At 57.8% G+C, this 18,168-nt stretch overlaps 1 protein-coding gene across 1 annotated transcript; it reads left to right on the top strand.

Annotated features, from left to right (window-relative positions):
- Window positions 1-3,643: 3,643 nt before the first annotated feature.
- On the top strand, window positions 3,644-16,660 carry LOC134411605 (collagen alpha-1(I) chain-like). Its single transcript, XM_063145470.1, has 7 exons — window positions 3,644-3,736; window positions 5,244-5,352; window positions 12,502-12,623; window positions 13,958-14,091; window positions 14,509-14,825; window positions 15,342-15,673; window positions 16,583-16,660. The coding sequence occupies exons 1-7, from the start codon at window positions 3,644-3,646 to the stop codon at window positions 16,658-16,660; spliced, it is 1,185 nt and encodes a 394-aa protein (XP_063001540.1).
- The last annotated feature ends 1,508 nt before the right edge of the window (window positions 16,661-18,168 follow it).

The following is an 18,168-nucleotide window of genomic DNA, read 5'->3' as shown; positions in this document are numbered from 1 at the left end:
TCTTCTTCTCCTCCTCCATCATCTCCTCCTCCTCCATCATCTCCTCCTCCTCCTCCTCCTCCTCCTCCTCTTCTCCTTCTCCTTCTCCTTCTCCTTCTCCTCCTCCTTCTCCTTCTCCTCCTCCTCCTCCTCCTCGAATTGACCCAGCCCCCTTTCAACGCCATCTGAATTGGTGGCCATCGCTGCGTCTTGTGGTAGCGAGTTCCACAGTTTCCGCACTGTGTGAAGAAGTCCTTCCTTTGACCTGTCCTGAATCTCCCACCAATCAGGGCATGATGACTCAGTTGGGTTCTAGTATTATGGGAGAGGGAGAAAAATGTCTCCCTGTCCACATTCTCCACGCTCTGCATCATTTTGTACACCTCTATCGCACGTGTCCTTTCGTTGTCTCTTTTCTAAGCTAAAAAAACCAAGAACACGGAGTTCCAACCACAGGTCAGTGTTTTGTTTTTTTTTAGTGGGAATCCCCAAATGGCCAAAATTATGACAACTGCTAAAAAGATGCAACACATAAATAGCATTGTAGCGAGTCAGACCGTCACTCCATTTACCCTGGTATTGTCAACACAGACTGGCAGCAGCACTCCAGATTAACGGGGAGGATTCTTCCCCAGCCCTACCTGGAGATGTTGCCCGGAAATCGAACCTGGGTCCTTCTGCATGCAAAGCAGAGGTTCCACCACTGAGGTACAGCCCCTGACGACCCTAAACTTAAAACCCACCAAGGCAACAAATAGATTCCACAGGCGCACAAACGCTCACACATCACAGTCCTGCCAGGACAGAAGAGTCCAAGATGGATGCGGATGAAAACAGATCAGCCCAAAGCCTCCTCAAAATAGCCCCTGTTCCCGATGGCCAAAAATACGCCCGGGGCAGGCGGCAGCCGAGATGGCGACACTTGGGAGATGAGAAGGGCCAATGACAAGCCCCCGTCTCTCTCACGCCCTCTCCCACACACACACACGGCCCACGCAACGAGGCCTCTCGTAGCCCTGCTCAGGCTGGCTAGGGCAACCATAGATTTGTGGAGCGGAAAGTGCCCTGCCTGCCACAGGTACCCAAGGATTCCATCTCCCGTTCTGTCCTTACATCCCATGGACACTGCTGTGTCCTGGGAGCACTCGCCTTACACGGGAACACCAGGCACCCTAGAATCATAGAACAGTAGAGTTGGAAGGGGCCCACAAGGCCATCGAGTCCAACTCCCTGCTCAACGCAGGAATCCACCCTAAAGCATCCCTTACAGAGGGTTGTCCAGCTGCCTCTTGAAGGCCTCTAGTGTGGGAGAGCCCACCACCTCCCTAGGTAAGTGGTTCCATTGTCGTACCGCTCTAACAGTCAGGAAGTTTTTCCTGATGTCCAGCCAGAATCTGGTTTCCTTTAACTTGAGCCCGTTATTCCGTGTCCTGCACTCTGGGAGGATCGAGAAGAGATCCTGGCCCTCCTCTGTGGGACCACCTTTTAAGTATTTGAAGAGTGCTATCCTGTCTCCCCTCCATCTTCTCTTCTCCAGGCTAAACCTGCCCAGTTCTTTCAGTCTCTCTTCTCCTAGCCTGACTTCTCTCACCCACCTCAATCCCTGCCCTGTTTGGCTGGACACCTTTTCGCACACCAAAGACCTCACTCGATATGGCCCATATCAAGGAGGAGGAGGAGACGCAGCAGCACGTGACAGAGGGACGGAGGAAAATGTGTCGCTAACAACCAGGGAGCACGCTGCCGGAATTGAGGGTCAAATCCTGCTTCTTAACCAAGTCCTGGGAAACTGGGCAAGAAGAATCCTCTAGCAGAGCCTTCACCAAACCTGGCAACCTAGCCAAGACTGTGCTAGCAGTGGATCATCCTGACACCTAATTACCTAGGGAGGTTGTGGGCTCTCCCACACTGGAGGCCTTCAAGAGGCAGCTGGACAAGCATCTGTCGGGGATGCTTTAGGGTGGATTCCTGCATTGAGCAGAGGGTTGGACTCGATGGCCTTGTAGGCCCCTTCCAGCTCTGCTATTCTATGGTTCTATGATTCTATGTGCTCTGACCCCTAGGGAGCGCTCTCTCTCTCTCTTGCTGCCGCTGTCGGCACTGTGGATGCCTCCTCCTAGGGACTGGGCATCCCTACGTAGCCCTGGCAGTTCATGATTCTGAGGCCCTTTCTGCTATCAGGGCCTCTCAACCTCCCTGGTGCAGAGAACCTCTTCCCTACCAACCACCATCTCCCTCGAAGGAAGGGGAGCAATGGGAGATTCTGTCTCCGCAATGGCCCCCGTGGCAAGCGCTCTCCCTCTCCGCCCCCTCCTCCGCCCCGGCACCTGTCAGCCGTGGCAGAGGCTCAGAGGGGAGGAAGAGAGCAGCCCTTTCGGGGGCTCCGGCTGCCGGCCGACTCAGGTTACCGGAAGTGGCACATTTCTGTAGCCGGCCGCCAGTCATGTCCTCCCTGGAATCTTGTGCCATTGGCCAAAGGACATCCCGTCCACAAGGAGAGGACGCCGCTTTGCCGGTACGGATCGGAAGCTCTTTGGGGGCTCACCCCACGAGAGCAGGCACGGCAACTCCGGAGCGCCACACTCCTAGGGCAATGGCCATGACCAAAGGCAGAGATGCCGGGAAGGGGGGGGGCTTGTCCTGTGCGTGTTTTTCCTTCCAGTCTACTTATCGTATTATTAACATTTTGCTTCAATTGAAATTAAGTGAGAAAAGAGATAAAAACCAATGCAACTGACTCTTTACAGTTTTTGAAACCGTGCCCACTTCTTTAAAGAAATAAATGCACATGCCTTTTTATATGTGGATCAATCGTTACTCATTCTGAACAGCGTTTCACCCGTCTCGAGGGACAGAGGGGAGTATCGCTTGTTCCCATGGAGCAAGCTGCCTGCGGCATGCTGAGAGTTGTAGGACTTTTTTTCGGTCTACACTTGCATGGGGCGGCACCTTTAAAACTTCACAGAAAAGTAGCAGGACGTTGAACAACCCGGAAGCCAGGGTAGCTGACATGGGAACATCAGAAGATGCTTTATACAGACTCAAATCCTTGGACCATTACAATCAGTACTGGCAGCACTGACTGGCAGCATCTGTTACAGGTTTTCAGGCACTGACTGGCAGCATCTGTTACAGGTTTTCAGGCACTGACTGGCAGCATCTGTTACAGGTTTTCAGGCACTGACTGGCAGCATCTGTTACAGGTTTTCAGGCACGGCATTTGCCTTTTCTCGTACGGAAGGCGCTCTGGTCGGTGTGGTTGCCTCTTCCCCGTCTCTTTTGAGATCCTTTCTGAGCCTGAGTGACCAGACTTGTACGCGATATTCCAGATGTGCCCACACCATGGATTTATGCAAGGCTGTTATTATCGTCCGTTCTGGAGGACGGAGGCGGTTGGGGAGGGTTAGCGGACTGAGGTTCTGCAAACCAGGAGCGTGAACACACACGGCCTGGCAGGGCACGGATCCGGCGATTCCAGCGGCGACATCAAAAGTGGATCAGTGGCAGCAAGGTCTAGTGGTGGCACCCCAGAGGGTGCAGTGCTGATGGGAAGGAAGGCTAGACCTGCGATCAAGGCCCTGGGCAAGGGGAAATGACTTCTCTCGGAGAAACCGCCTCCTCCGCTTCGACCGAGAGAGCCCCAAGTCCCTGCGGGGTTTGCGACATGAGACTGGACTCTTCGCTGGCCACCACTCTGGGCATCCTCCAAAAGCCTCACGAGCTTTTCATGCTCCCTCCCGGTCTGCCGTCCTGTTGCGTAAGACGGCAGCTAACACAGCCCAGATGGTCGTCCCCGGTTTTGCTTTGGAACTAGAAATTGGGTGATTCTTTTTTGTGTGTGTGTGAAATGTAGGCAGCCAGAACCGCTGGTCTTCCTAGGTGCGCCTGCGTTTGTCTGAAAGGGCAGGAACTCCATCTGCAATCTCGCTACGCAGTACAGAAACGGCGTCGCCTCCGTTTCCCACCACTTCGCAGTTCCCAAAATATTGTGAAATCAGAGGAAAGGAGGGAAGCATCTGGTTTTGCAAAGTGCAGGGTCCCCACGCGAACATTGGTGCAGAGTCTTTCTTCTCTGCGGACTCTTTCTCTGGCATTTGTTGCTTGGAAAAGCAGGGGAGTGGAAGTATTCTGAAATAAGGGTGGTTGAGGAAATGCCTTCCAGGGCCTGCAAAGGCCGAAAACAAAGGGGCTTTGACAAAGCAATCGTGAAGCTCCCAAGAGCTCACTCCTTTGGGCAGACGATCATTATGGGGTTCATTGTTCTACAGGGAGGGAAACTGAGGCCATGCAATGAAGCCATAGATGGGTGGAATTTGAACTCAAGGCATCCAACACCAACTCAACGGTGCAGCTAGGGACCTTGCCAACGAAGTCGAGGGTCCCACAGCCCAGCCCCCTCCCCTAAGTGACCGCCCAGAACGGCAGGTGATGAGGGCAGCAGAAAGAACCTCCCATTCATTCCCGCAATCACGACTTAAGCGGGTTTAAAATGCAAAACTGCACATGCTCAGAGTATGTCTTTTGTTCTGTAAGGCTTGGCAAACATTAGGAACCTCAGAAGAGCCCTGCTGGATCAGGCCAAGGGTCCATCTAGTCCAGCACTCCGCTCACACGGTGGACAACTGTCTGTAGGAATCCCACAAGCAGGACATGACCCAAACAGCACCCTCCCGCCCATGTTCCCCAGCAACTGGTGTACGTAGGCACCCTGCCTCTGATACTGGAAGGAGCACACAGCCGTCAGGGCTAGCCGCCATGCGTAGCCCTTCTCCTCCAAGAATTTGTCGACCCCCTTTTAAGGCCATCCCAATGGGTGGCCGTCCCTATATCTCGTGGTAGCGAGTTCTACAGTTGGGCTACGCGCTGCGTAAAGAAGTCCTTCATCCGAACACATCAGGAATGTAGAAGCATTTGTGAAGCGTGGAATGGTGGAATGGCACGAGCAGGGCAGGCAAAGAGAAACGCCAGCTGCGTGCTTTACAGACGAACTTGTACAACATGGCCCTCGAACTCTCTCCCCATCCCATAAGCCCGTAAATCCAGGATCTAAAATGACCTAAGTTGCACCTCTGCGCAAACCCACCGGAACACGCTACCACCACCTTTCTGCAAGCAATATCATTAAAAGACGGAGGAGAGAGATTTGGAAGACTGAAGAGAAAGGGCGGCCTTCCTCTGTTCTTCAACTACCGCCCCACTGTTCTCGCCCTTCCGGCTTTGCTTTGGGCTGGCAGCTGAGTAGACGCACAAACCGTACCCCCTAGGTGAGAGACGGCGGGATTCCTGGCCTAGCAGTCGCGCCCCATGCCAAAGACCACTTCCCCCAGAAGCAGGACTGGTCGCTCCTGAGCCTCGAACGACCTCCACGCGAAGGTGACCTGAGTTTCATTCCCCCCACCTAGCCTTTTGGGAACAAGAGCAACTTTGTGCAACAGCCTCTTCCAGAAGGGAGCTGAAAGATGTGTTGTTTTCCACCAGCGGCAAGACCGTTCTGCCGTCGCACGGCACCAAGAGCTGAAAGTTTAGGAAAGCTTCCTACGCAGCGACCGGGGGGCGGAGAGCGAATGGAGGCCAGCGTTAACGGCACGCCAGTTGCTTCCTCAGGGCCAGGCATGGCTAATGTTACAGGTCACAGATCTGCTGAGCAGAAGAGGGAGGGAGGGAGGGAGGGGTCTCTCAGCCCTGTTCTCGGTGTAACAAAAGCCCTCCCGGTCGCCTGTTCGGGTCTGGCTGAAACGCCAGGGCTGGTTCTAGCCTCCAAGACCCTGCTAGAGCGGATTTAGCGAGACCGGAGCCCCGTGCAACGGAGGAGGAGGAGGAGGCTCTCCCTTAGACTGCCGGGCTCATCCCAAGAGAGGCAGGCAAAGCACTGGTGCCCTCAAAGAGAGGCAGGGTTGGACTTATTAATAGAGCTCCCAGCTATTTCCTACACGCCGAGGCCGGATGACGTCGGCAGCGTGAACGTGTTTCCTGCCTGGCCCACACCCTACTACGGTGTCGCAGGGTGGATCGGGTTCAGGGGAGGCATTGGAGCAGCAGGATTGGGCCCCGCCGGCTCAAGGCCCCAGGCCGAGGCTGCCAAGGTGCGCGATAGCATCGCCTTTGTTATCGGGAGATGCCCAACCAGCCGCGTCCTCCCTGGTTCTCCCTTTCCTGGGCAACGCGCCAGAGCCTGAAGCCCAGCCAAGAGCAGGCAGCGCATAACTTGGCACCCAGATGCCAACGCGCATGGATCGGGCAGCGTGCCCACTGACCCCAGTCACAACAAGCCCTAATCTTCCTGTCTGCTCAGGAGGACAACGGGAGAGGAAAGCACACGGATCCCGGCCGCGGCAAGGATGGGAAAAGGCACCAGAGGGGCACAGCTGGTGGGAGGCAGCAACCAACCTAGGTCCAACCGAGGTGACCCTACGGAAAGGAGGACCGGGCTCCTGTGTCTTCAACAGTGGCCTAGAAAAGGGAATTTCAGCAGGTGTCCTTTGTAGGCCTGCAGCACCTGGCGAAGTTCCCTCGTCGTCACCACAGTCAAAGCTGCAGGAGCCCTGCCCTCTGTTGTATCCGGTCACTCTGGAATAGCTCCTGCAGCTTTAACGTAGCAGGTCGCTCGCAATAGGGTCTGCGAAACCCAAAGTAGAGGGAGATGGCTTAACTGAGAGCCATTAATGGCCATCGTTATCCTCTTACTTTAAGGAAGGTCGGTGCCCATGGGACTGGGTGGGCGGGTGTCTCTCAGTGCACAGTAGGAAGCCGTATCTGGATGCGAACGATGACAGTGTCCAAAAGGAACAACCGGGGTTAATTGCTAATGAGGGAGAAGCAGAACCTCTGCCCCCTCCTGGTTTTCCTTTGCCTGCCTCCAATCTCCACCCCTGGAGGGAATCTGTGTCGTTATCTCCAACCTGAGATTGGAGATAACACTGGGGATGAAGGGTGGTGGGGACTCGGCTGGTGCTGGGCAGAGGAACTGACGAACGGGTTGCTTCACATGGGGAAACCAGGCGCTGCGTGAACACAGGGACTCAGTTGACTCCCTTTCTCTACGCTGGCAGAGGAACAGAGCTCCAGGCCTCTCCTAGTATGGAGAAAGGCTAAAATGGCTGGCTGGGGGGGGGGGAGGCAGGGCATCAGCAGGCGTGCCACGTCCACCAATGTCATCCGGCTCACAGAGAGCCTGTTAACACCCACACAAATACCATTCTGAGCTGGAGCTTGCAGGGCAGTCAGATGTTCTGGTGGGGCTGGGGAGAAGAGGAGGGATTGGCTGCGCGTCAAGGCGAGGGATGCTTCATCTGCACATGTTCAGAGGCAGAAAGAAGGCTTGTTCTGCGGCTGCCCTGAGACCACCGGCTTCACCTCCTTTCCCCCTTGGTCCTGCTCTGAATAGTTTTGCACCGCCACAGCTATTCCCTGCTCAGGCCTTGGCTCAGGGATGGACGCATTCCTCTGCTGAGCAACACTGCCTATTTTATCCTTCACGGCACGCTCAAAAATAGCAGCCGCCACAGGGAAAGATGTGGGGCGGAGCGTGTGTTCGCGTGGAGGGGGCTGCGGCGGAGGGAAGCCTACACGTTATCAACATAAACAGCGAGAGGAATTGCACGTTGCCCGGGGGACGCAGGCAAGAGATGCTACACCCTTTGATGCCTGTTGCGTGGATTTATGGCGGGCGATGAGGAGCCTCTGGGAGCTGGCAGAGTCCGGTAGAGGTGGAGCCTGAGCAGCAGCAGGAGGGAGGGAGGGAGAGAGAGAGAGAGAGAGAGAGAGAGAGAGAGAGAGAGAGAGAGAGATTCCCTAAGCAAAGGTGGCTCAAAAGACAGGCCTGTTCCTGCCCACTGGGAGACGTAAAGGCAACGTCAGCAGCCAGCAACCACCCTGCAGAGCACATACGTGTCCAATAGAATGTGTTCAGTGAGACCAAACCATGAGTTAGAGAGTAGGACCACAGAAGCTGCCTTCTACCACATCAGACCTTTGGCTGATCGAGCTCAGTATTGTTGACAACAACTGGAAGTAGCTCTCCATCGTTTCAAACCAGGGCTCTTTCCTAGCCCTACCTGGAGATATCGGGGATCGAACCTGGGACCTTTCAAATGTTAAAAAAAAAAAGTGCTCTACCATTGAGGTACAGCCTCTCTTCTAAAAGCGTAGCCAATCAGTTAAGGCATAGCCTATCAGCGATCCTGCATCTTACTACATGGAGATGCCGGGGATCAAACCTGAGACCTTCACCATGCTAAGCAGTGGCTCCACAATTGAGCTACAGCTTCTCCTCCAAAAGCATAGCCAATCAGTTCAAGCATAACCTATCAGCGATCCTGCATCTTACTACCCAGAGATGCCAGGGATCGAACCTGAGACCTTCTTCATGCAAAGCAGGGACTCTGTCACTGAGCTACAGCCTCTTCCCTAAAAAGCATAGCCAATCAGTTCAGGCATAACCTATCAGTGAACCTGCATTCCTGGAGATGCCGGGGACTGAACCTGGGACCTTCTGCATGCAAAGCAGGTGTTCCGCCACTGAACTCTGGCCCCAACCACAGCTCAGGGAGTGTGCTAAAGGTTTGTAAAACTGAAGTTAAAACGGTTCGTGTAGGCCCCAAAAACTCCTCCACCTTGCCCGTTCCACATCTGGTCGCTGAACCTCTGCTTTTCCGGTATCACCTAAAGGACTTGCCTACTCTATGGCTAGCTAGCCCAAGTCAGCTGCTGTGATGCCATGCGGTGGAAGAAACAGTGCCCTATTCCTCACGGATATGGATCCTGTAGCAAGAAAAAGCCCTCCGGTGTGATCCGATTCCGGCCACCTCCTCCGGCTCGGATCACACCCAAACGGTGACTCGCCGGCGTTTGATGGGCGCTCTTGCTTCCATCCAGCCCCTCTCTCAGCTTATCAGACATTCTTCGCTTGCGCCCTTTGCTCTCTTTGGAGCAGGCCGGGGGGGGGGGGGGGAAGAAAAGAAAGGACTCTGTGGCTTAACCCTTTGTGTTACAACAAGTGGCAGCTGGTACACACCCAGGAAGAGGAGCGGCAAAGGGCCAGAAGCCACACGTTGGAGACACACACACACACACGCCCCGCCTGCCTCCCTAAGGAATGCGCTAAGAAGGAGGCAAGAATGTGTCCCCAAGCACAGGCAGCCCTCGCCTCCACGCTGGGACCACGGCATTGCCAGTCCAAGCCACACCCTGCGGACAGCCATTCGGCAAAGCAAGAACACCCTTTCAAAGCCAGGAGTTTCCCTGGATCCGTGCTGGGAAACTCAAGCGTCTCGCCTCCTGTACGAGAGGGAGACAGATAGGCCTGAAGCCAGAAACGTCATGGCGAGAAGGCCTACGGGAGTGGTGAATCATGACAGGCAGGGTAGGCGTAACAGGGCACCTGCCGGGGGATCACGCCCTAGGAGGGGCCCGCTGACCACGGCCCCCAGGACTTCCCCCTCCTGTTCTGCATTGCAACCTGCTCGTTGCACACAGGCCAAAGAACTGTTACTGTGTGACTTAAAAGTACAGCAACTAACTAACTAAAGCGTTCCCCTGCCTCTTGCTCAGGCCCAGACAACGGTCGTCGTGAGAAGGAGGTGCAGGAGTTGCCCATGGCCTCCTTCCTCACCTGTTAATCAAGAAAGGGGTAGCAATGAGAGGGCAGATTCACTGAATCTGAAGCCAGGTAAATACAGGCATGGTTGGTTCCCCCCTCCAACACTAATCAGGAGTGCAAAAGCAAGATCTTTTAAGAGTTAGGAACGAAGGAAGTGGAGGCAGACCTTTGGTCCATCTAACCTAGCATCGCCAACACAGACTGGCAGCAACGGCTCCCCCAGGGTTTCTTTCCCCACCAGGACATGCCAAGAATCAAACCTGAGACCTTTTGCATACAAACCGTGCGCTCTTATCACTGAGCTATAATACCTTCCCCAAGAGCATAGACAATCAGTGAAGGCATAGCCTATCAGCGACCCTGAATATTGCTTAAGATCATAAGAAACGTCTTGATGGATCGAGCCTCTTAGCCCAGCATTCTTTCCAAGAACTGTGTCAGGTGTTAAACGGCCTATCAGGAATTGGCTGGCTGTCACGTTATTTATTTATTTATTGGATTTGTATGCCGCCCAATAGCCGAAGCTCTCTGGGCGGTTTACAAAAAGCATTGTTTCATGTATTTACAGGAGGGCGAGGGAGTCTGTGGCCCTCGAAATATTGCTGGGCTCCAAGTCCCATCATGGGAGTTGTATTCCAACAACATCTGGAGCGCCGCGGGTTTATGTCATGTATAATGCGCTGCTTTCTCACCACCCACGAGGCACTCGACGCACCTTACAGCCCACAAAAACAACGCAACGCAACGCAACGAACACAACGACATCAAAGGTACGGATGGATGAGTATCACAAGAGCAACTCATAACAAGCCAGCAATAAAACCATCCACCTTGGACCTCTTTGGGACACTAAACCTTGTGGCAGTAGATCAGAGAGAAAGACCAGCAGGTTGGGAATAACTCAGCCGGGCGAAGTGAAACCAAAATGGCGTTGGGCAGGCCGCATAAGGACGTCGGAAGCGCCCTGCTGGATCAGACCCAGGGTCCATCTAGTCCAGGGCTCTGTTCGCACAGGGGCCAACCAGTCGTCAGTCCAGGGACCAACAAGCAGGACATGGTGCAACAGCACCCTCCCGCCCATGTTCCCCAGCAACTGGGGCACCCAGGCTGACTGCCTCGAGTACTGGAGACGGCACACTGCCATCAGGGCGAGTAGCCATGGACGGCCTTTGCCTCCTCCAGGAATTTATCCAACCCCCTTTTGAAGCCATCCAGATTGGTGGCCATCACTACTACATCATGACAAATAAATCCCACCCGCGAGCGAGGTCCGCTTAGAGCGAGGGAGGGCTTGACTTTAGAATCTGCTTTGAGTTCTCTGGAGCAAGACCTGGCAGAGGCATGGGCAGAGGGCTGAGGCAGGCTGCCTGCCCCTCCCCGCATGGCCCTGTGACGGGGGCAGGGAGGTGACGTCCAGAAGGGGCTGAGTCCCTTCCCCTCTTGTTTCGGAAATCGACCCAGAGGGACCAGTCTCAGCCCCCCACGGACGCTCCCAGGGAGGGCAGCGCCAAGGGTTGGGGGGGAGGGGCCGGTCTGTACCCCTTTGCTTCATCCAGAATGGCCGCAGCTCAAAGGCAGAGCCCCACCTTCGCACGGAGAAGGGCCCAGGTTCGATTTCAGCCGGGAAGAACCGCTGCCGGAGATGCTGGACAGCCAGGACAGACGGAGCTCCGCTCGAGGAATGACGCCTCTGACGCAGCACAAGGCCGCTTCCTGTGCTCCGAAGTGCATCCAGCCCGTGGGGGGGGGGTGTATTTGCATGCTGCCACCCCCCACCCCCTGCGGCGGGTTCATAGCCCCCCCACCCCCCACCGAGGCTGTCAAGCTCACGTGCTCCCAAGCCAGACGCTAGACTGGGCAAGGGGGCCTGTCCAGGTTTTCTACGGCATCCCCCCCCCCCCGCCGCCTCCTCCTCCTCCTCCTCAGCCACTCCTGTCCGCCTGCCTGAGTCTCTCCCTCCTCAAAGCTGTGCTTCACCAGGAAACCTGCCTCATTTGGAAAAAATCTCTCCAGCCCTGGAGCAGCAGCCATTTCCCCGGCCCTGGGCGAGGTCTCCTTTGGAGCAGGGGAGAGGATTCCTTGCACGCCAACCTTCCCTTCCCCAGGACGGTGGCCATGCAACCCCCCCTCCTCTCCCCCATGGGAGGGGGGAGTCGCCCCACGGGCCCTGCAAACTTCTAACCCAAAGACAGCCAAGCAAGAGCCATTTGGGGTTGGGAGGAGAAGGCAGCCCGCCCCCCTCCACCTGCGTTCAGGGATCCCACATCGTCCCCCTCAGTCCTCATGCTCGCAGGTTCTGGGTGCAGGCAGAAAAAGGGCTTCTGAGGTTGATCCTCTTGTGATAATCAGCCCCAGGGAGGGAGGGAGGGATCTGCCAGGCCAACGCGGTAGCAAAAGGGTTATATTTAGAGCCCTGTTTACAGTCCTGCCCCACCCTGCCTTGCTCCACTCGCACAGGATCCCACTCTGGAACGGGGGATTCCTCCTCCTCCTCTTCCTCCTCCAAATTCCAGGAGCTAAGGGCTTGCAGACCAGCTGCCCTCCCTGTGCAGAACAAGCCAGGGCAAGTGTGCGTCAGGGGACTCGGATGGGGAAAGGCCAGGCGGAAAGCACTGTGGGGGGGGGGGGAGAATAGCCACGGCTAGGAAGACACGTCCCGTCCCGCCCTCCAGCTGCTTGCTAGATGCTGGATTCTTTTCTTGGCCGGCAAGGCTGCAAATTTGCAGCTTGCTGTTCCCGGTCCACCACCACCACCACCCTGGAATAGAGGCGCTCCTCACGCCCCTGCAAGGGGATTCCTCTTCGGAGGAGGACCTGGCGCCCTCAGCAACGGGCGATGCTCAGGAACCACCTGTGCCAGGGCTCCAGGAGGACCCCACCCCCAGGGGGGACTGCTGAGGGTCCAACCTCCCCCGCCCCTCCAGGAAGAAGGGAGCTCAGGTCCAGCGCCAGCGGCGGAATGACCCCCGAGAGCAACGCTCGCGGAGGCAGACCAGAGACCTCGCGTTCAGAAGTGCAGGGTTGCAACAGAAAAAGGGGGCTTCTCGTGAGTAAAGGGCTTCTCGTGAGGATTCGCCTCATGGGGAGGACTTCTTCCAGAAGCCTCCGATGAACTACAACGGCAGCCAGGGTGGGATTCCAGCAGCTCCTGCTTAAAAGTCTCCGTTTAAGGCTGGGGAGCCGCTAGAATGACACCATCCCTCTCTCTCTCTCTCTGATGGAACCCCCGTAAGAAGTCTCCGGTTGCCTTTGGCTACCCCTCTTGCAGAATTGTTGCCTGCCACGGTACTCCAGGAACTGGCCGTGGCCCTAAACCGCTGCCACTTTGCTATCTGCCTGCTCTTGAATTGCACCGCAGCCTCTGACGGCCAGCCAGTCGTTCAGCCACCCCTGAAAAGATCTGTTGGCCCTGTGACCCGCTGGGAGGATGCAGAGGCCAGGTGGCTCCTCGCTAGGCCTCTTGGAATAGGAGGGGGTGGGTGAAGCCGAAGGAACAGCCTCAGGGGATGACCCAGGGCTGGGCTTGGAAGGGCGAGAAGAGGTTCCAGGACAGGGCCATAGCTCAGCAGTAGAGGCCACAGGACGAAGCCGTGGCATCTCTCATAGCAGGGGGCGAAAAGGGGCAATTCTCTGCCCAGGGCCCTGCCAGTCGCAGTAGAAAAGACCACGCTAGGTGAAGGCCGTCTCCTTCTGCTGCACCACATTTGCCAACCCAACCCAAAGCCCCTGTTCAAGACCCACTAGAAGGCCGTCACACCGCCACACTTCTGCCCCTCCCATTCATCCTGGGACGTTCGACCTTATGCCGGCCGTAAGCACCCCAGATGCTTCGATGTCTGCTGGAGAAGAGGAGGAGGAGGGCCAGCCCTAGGTGGCCGCCCCCTCCCTCTCCTCCCTCCCTCAACACTCCCAGTGGTAGGGGGGGCACCTGACCGGGCTCTGGCCTCCGGGAACAAGCGGGCTCGCCGCTGCCTAAAGCTCCCCCGTGCAGGTTCTGGGCTGGCCAGCTGCACTTGGTCTGCGCCGGGGAGCTGCTGTCCCCCGGAGTGGCGAGGGGAAGGCCCTAGGTGTCTCCTGGGGAGGCTGGGGAACATCCCTGCCCAGAAACCCTGGAGAGCCACTGCTGCCAGTCAGTGTCGGTGATACTGGGCTCCAGGGTCCAAGGTCCCCATGTTCTTCAGAAAGAGGAGAGGAGGGGAAGGAGGAGGAGGAGGTGTCGCCCTGTCCTCTCCGAGGTAACACTGTGCTCCTGAGCTCGCTGGGTGAGGGGCTCCAGCCCCCCCACCGCAATGTCAAAACGAGAGGGTTTCCTGAAAGCAGCCCTGGGTGGATTCCACCTCGCGGGGCCAACCTGGCCCTCACCTGCCCTGCTTCCCTTAGCGGAGCAGATGCCTGACAGCGCGCGTCCCCAGCCGGCCTCCCTCGGCCAGGCGGTGCCGTGGCTTCCTGGGGCCCGCCTGCCAAGGGCGTGGCCCTGCCGCAGGAGGCCTCGAGGAATGTGCCCTCGAGGAAAGGTGCAGGCGTGGCTGGCGGGGCCGTCTCCCCCTTCTGCCTCCTCTTCTTCTTCTTCTCCTTCTTCTTCTTCTCCTCCTTCCCAGAAGAACCCTCGGAAAGTCAGGCACAAAGCGGCCCATTGTTACAGCGCGAGCTGTGTGGGTGGACAGGCAGGCAGGCAGGCGGGGGGGGGGGCGCCGGCTGGAGGGCTGGCCTGGCCCGCTTGCAGGGAGGGGGTCCCCGGGTCAGGAGGAGGAGGAGGAGGAGGAGGAGGAAGAAGAAGAAGGGGCCCTGGGACGACAGCTGAGCCTGGGGGCCCAGAGGAGAAGCGGAGAGAAGCATCTTCTTCCTAGGAGCGGGGCGGGGGGGAGGAACGCCAAGGTCAGGGTGAAGGAAGCGTGTTGGGGGGGACCCACACGTCCCTGCTGCCCTCCCAGGGTGAAACCCAAGCGCCCCGGCCTCCAGCGCCCCAAAAAGCAAGAGGGAAAGCACTCCAATAAGGGGCGACTTGCCACCCCTGGAGGGCACCCTGGTCGGGCGGGGGGGAGCCCCCAAGCCAGTCTGCGGGCTCCAAAGCACCAGGCAGCCCCCCCTCTCCCCGGGAGGAGAGGCCAGCAGCCACACGTGCACCTCCGAAGACCTCGCCATTTTGCTGGACGTGACTCCTGCCGAGGCGCCGGGGCGGCGACGACGAAACGCAGCAGCCCCCGCACCCCGGGCCGGGCCAGCCCCCTCCCCGAAGGCGGCGGCGCCGGTCAGCAGGGTGACGCGCCCCCTCCCTCCCTCCCTCCCTCCCTCCCCCCCCCCAGGGAGTTCGCCTCTGCCCGACGTTGGCGCTCGGACGCCGCAGGAGCCCTTCCCACCCGCCACCCCGCTCTTCTTTCAAGGTCCACGGGCCCGTCAGCTTTTAAACGTAGCCGCTCGGGGGTGGGGGGGGGGGGCGGCAGCAGCGGCGCCAGGTGAGAGCGGCGGGCCGGCGTCGTTCCCACCTGGCCGCCCCTCGCCCGGGCCCGGGCAGGCTCCCACCGCCCCCCGGGGACGTGGCGAGCTGGTGCCGCCTGGGCTGGGCCGGTTCCCGGGCAGGCAGGCAGGCAGTCCGCCCGCCCGCCCGCCGCCGCCGCCGCCCGCCGCGCCACGAATAGCCTGCAAGCCCGGCGTTTAAAATTAGACGCCGCGCGCGCCGAAGCCGCCGCCGCCTGTGCCCCCTCCGGCTCCGGCGCCGGCCGGGGAGGGGGCTTGCGGGCTTTCCGGGACGCCCCCTCCTCCCAAGGGGCCCCCAGAAGGCGAGGCGGCCCCGGAGCCTACCCGCCCGCGGCGCCCCCCCCCCCGGTCCCCGTCCCCGTCCCCGTCCCGCGCCGCGCGCCCTGCCAGCCCCGCGCGCGCCCCACTTACAGCCAGCAGCAGCGTGGCGAAGATCAGCGCCCAGCAGCCGCCGCCGCCGCGCCTCCGCGCCTTGCCGGCTCCCATTTGCAGAAGGCGCGGGTTCAAGTCCTGCCCGGGCAGCCTCGGTCCGACCCGCGGGTGCTCCTGGCGCCGCTCCCCAGCCGGCCGCGCATTCGCCTCCTTCCGTGCGGCCAGTCCCCGCGCAGCGCCGGCGGCCGAGCAAGAGGCAGGGCGAGCCCGGCAGAACTTTTGCCTCCCCGCGCCCCTCCTCTCCCTCCCTCCCTCGCTCCCTGCCAGGCAGCAGCAGCAGCACCGCCCGAAATCTCAGCGCTCCTCGGAGCGCCCCGGCAAACCTGGCCTGGATTTCGGGATGGGGCAGGGAGGAGGCGGAGCGGGGGGGGAGGAGGGGGAGGGGGAGGAGGCGGCACCCCAGCGCAGGAGACCCAGCTGCCTGCCCAGCCTGGGCTCGGATACCAGCCCCGCTTCTCCTCCCCGGATGGGAAAGGGGAGGAAGAGGCCTCATCCAGGACACCCTTCCCCACCGGGAGAGCAGAAGCACCCGCCCTCCTGGGACTGCCTTTGCCAGCGCGCCTCTTGCAAGGCAGGATCCCCACGGCTGCTTTAAAACGGTTTATAACAGCAGTGACAACTGTTGGCGCCCAGGACACGCTGCTCCCGGTACAGTTTCCAAACCGTTTTCAAAGTACCATCTCCTGCTTGGTGTAGAGTTGGCCTTGGATGAGGACGGGGAGCGATCCCCAAACCCCATGGGCTGGTCATGAGGAGCACTAGGGCTATTAGGGTGCCTCTTGCAATAACCTGCAAAATATGTCGTCATCTGCAACCTTTTGTGTATCGGGTGTTTTTGCATTTCTCTTACGGCCCAATATGGGAATACAGCTGGACAGAACTGAAAATAAACGCGCGCACATCTGTTCTGACTCTTATTCACCCCCTGTTCCTTACTTGGGTTGCAGGTAAGTCAGCTAGTCGATGGGAGGGGAGGTGTGGGGCAGCCGTGGGCCCTCGACACACTTCGCATGGCCCAACTCCCTCAAACCATGACCGGCGTTGGGAGCCAGCCACGACTGCTAGGCCTGTGCCTCAGGGTGCCATGGCCCTGCTCAGGAGCGTAGGGCAAATTTTGGCCCGCAGACGGTCATCGTGGCCATCCCCAAGGAGAGTCTGAAAATGCGGCAGTGCTGATCCCTATCAGCAAACCGGTTCAAGCAGTTTTCATTCCCATCAGGAGCGGGACTTTTGTAAAGCCGGAACCACCTGTTCCAGTCCAAGCTGCAGCAAAATGCTTTGCATTACAACAGGGAGCCATATATTTTCCCTGGGGAAATGCATCCCCCCCCCGCCCCCAGCTACGGTGAGGATTGCAGCTAAACTCGGAGCAGAAAAGTCTGAGGAGGGTGACCGATGAAGTCAGTATCCCTGCTGATCCAAATGTCCTGGCACGGCATGGCTCCATGACACCACTACTCCTTTGGGACAGAGCAGGGAGCAAGAACCCATCCCAAGCCTTAAACCATTAACCACGGTCCATCCCTACTTTTCTGCAGGCCAGTAACGTGTTCCAAATGGGCGGGGCCTGGGAAACTGCAGGCCCCACTATCTAATATACACAGACGCGCTGATCTAATATACACAAACACTTTCCTACTTTCTCACTGGGAGCAGAACCGGGAAGGTAACGCAGGACTTTGTTCCAGGGCGAAAACCAAACAGACGCTGCCGGGCTTGCGATACGCACGTGCCAGGTGTGCAAGAGTGTCAGCAGGTGGGTGTGCGTGACACACACGCTCCCCTCCGGAGCTAAACTCCAGAACGTAGATCACAGGTTCATCCCTGGAAAATGTGTCCGTAAGAAGAAGGGAAAAAACGCAGGGTGCTCTTAAGGCATGTGCAGAGAAAGTTTTCCTCATCACAGAGAGACCACAGCCGCTAAATATTTTGGATTACAGAGGAAAACTCCCAGGGAGGCAAAAACATCAGCCAGATCTACACTATAATAGTTTGAAAACAGTTTGGAAAAGGTGTATGTAATGTGTCCTGGGCCCGAACAGTTGTCAAGACTGTTATAAACTCTTATAAAACAGTAGTGTAGTTCCTAGTGAACGTTTTCTGCTGCTAGTACCGTAAGAAGCAAGCAAGCGCGTGCACACCCACCCACACACCCTCGTTTGCACAACCAGGCCTTACAAGGCATTCCAGGAGTGGAGACACGCAGCCTCCCAGTACCTACGTCAAGAAAAGCCAGGATGGTGTTAAGCACACAGTCTTTTGCATTTGCTCCTTCGAGGAGAAAAGAGAGTAGAAGAAGGCGATGGGGAATCACTGTGACCAGCTTCTGTAACACATTTGGGTTCTCAGCTTACTGCTTCTCTCAGAGAGGCAGAAAACAGTGCTGCTTTGGTACGCGAAAGCTTTCTCATTCCTATTCCAAGAACAAAACCCAGCCAGGACATTGCCAGTGTGGACAGATGTCCATCCTAACCAGAGGCCTGAGAAATCAAGGGATGGGGCTTGCTTTCAGCGTAGGGCTATGGGGTCAGCAACCGCTATTCTGACAGGTATTACCCAGAGGACCTTCTCTTCTGCTGCTCCCAGACTGTGGAATGGCCTGCCGGAGGAGATTCGTCAACTTAACAGTCTTTTAGCATTTAAGAAAGCTATAAAGACTGATCTCTTCCGGCAGGCCTATCCAG

This window comes from Elgaria multicarinata, chromosome 20, assembly GCF_023053635.1.
Source record: "Elgaria multicarinata webbii isolate HBS135686 ecotype San Diego chromosome 20, rElgMul1.1.pri, whole genome shotgun sequence".
NCBI lineage: Eukaryota > Metazoa > Chordata > Lepidosauria > Squamata > Anguidae > Elgaria > Elgaria multicarinata.
This window is presented reverse-complemented; position numbering and strand designations above follow the sequence as displayed.

Excerpts from the sequence above, each read along its gene's own strand:
- LOC134411605 (XM_063145470.1), top strand. The coding sequence starts at position 3,644 with ATGAGACTGGACTCTTCGCTGGCCACCACTCTGGGCATCCTCCAAAAG. Across the intron at positions 5,353-12,501 it reads CGAACGACCTCCACGCGAAG|GAAGAAGGGAGCTCAGGTCC; the intron begins GTGACCTGAGTT and ends CCGCCCCTCCAG. Across the intron at positions 14,826-15,341 it reads CCCCGAAGGCGGCGGCGCCG|GGGCCCCCAGAAGGCGAGGC; the intron begins GTCAGCAGGGTG and ends CCTCCTCCCAAG.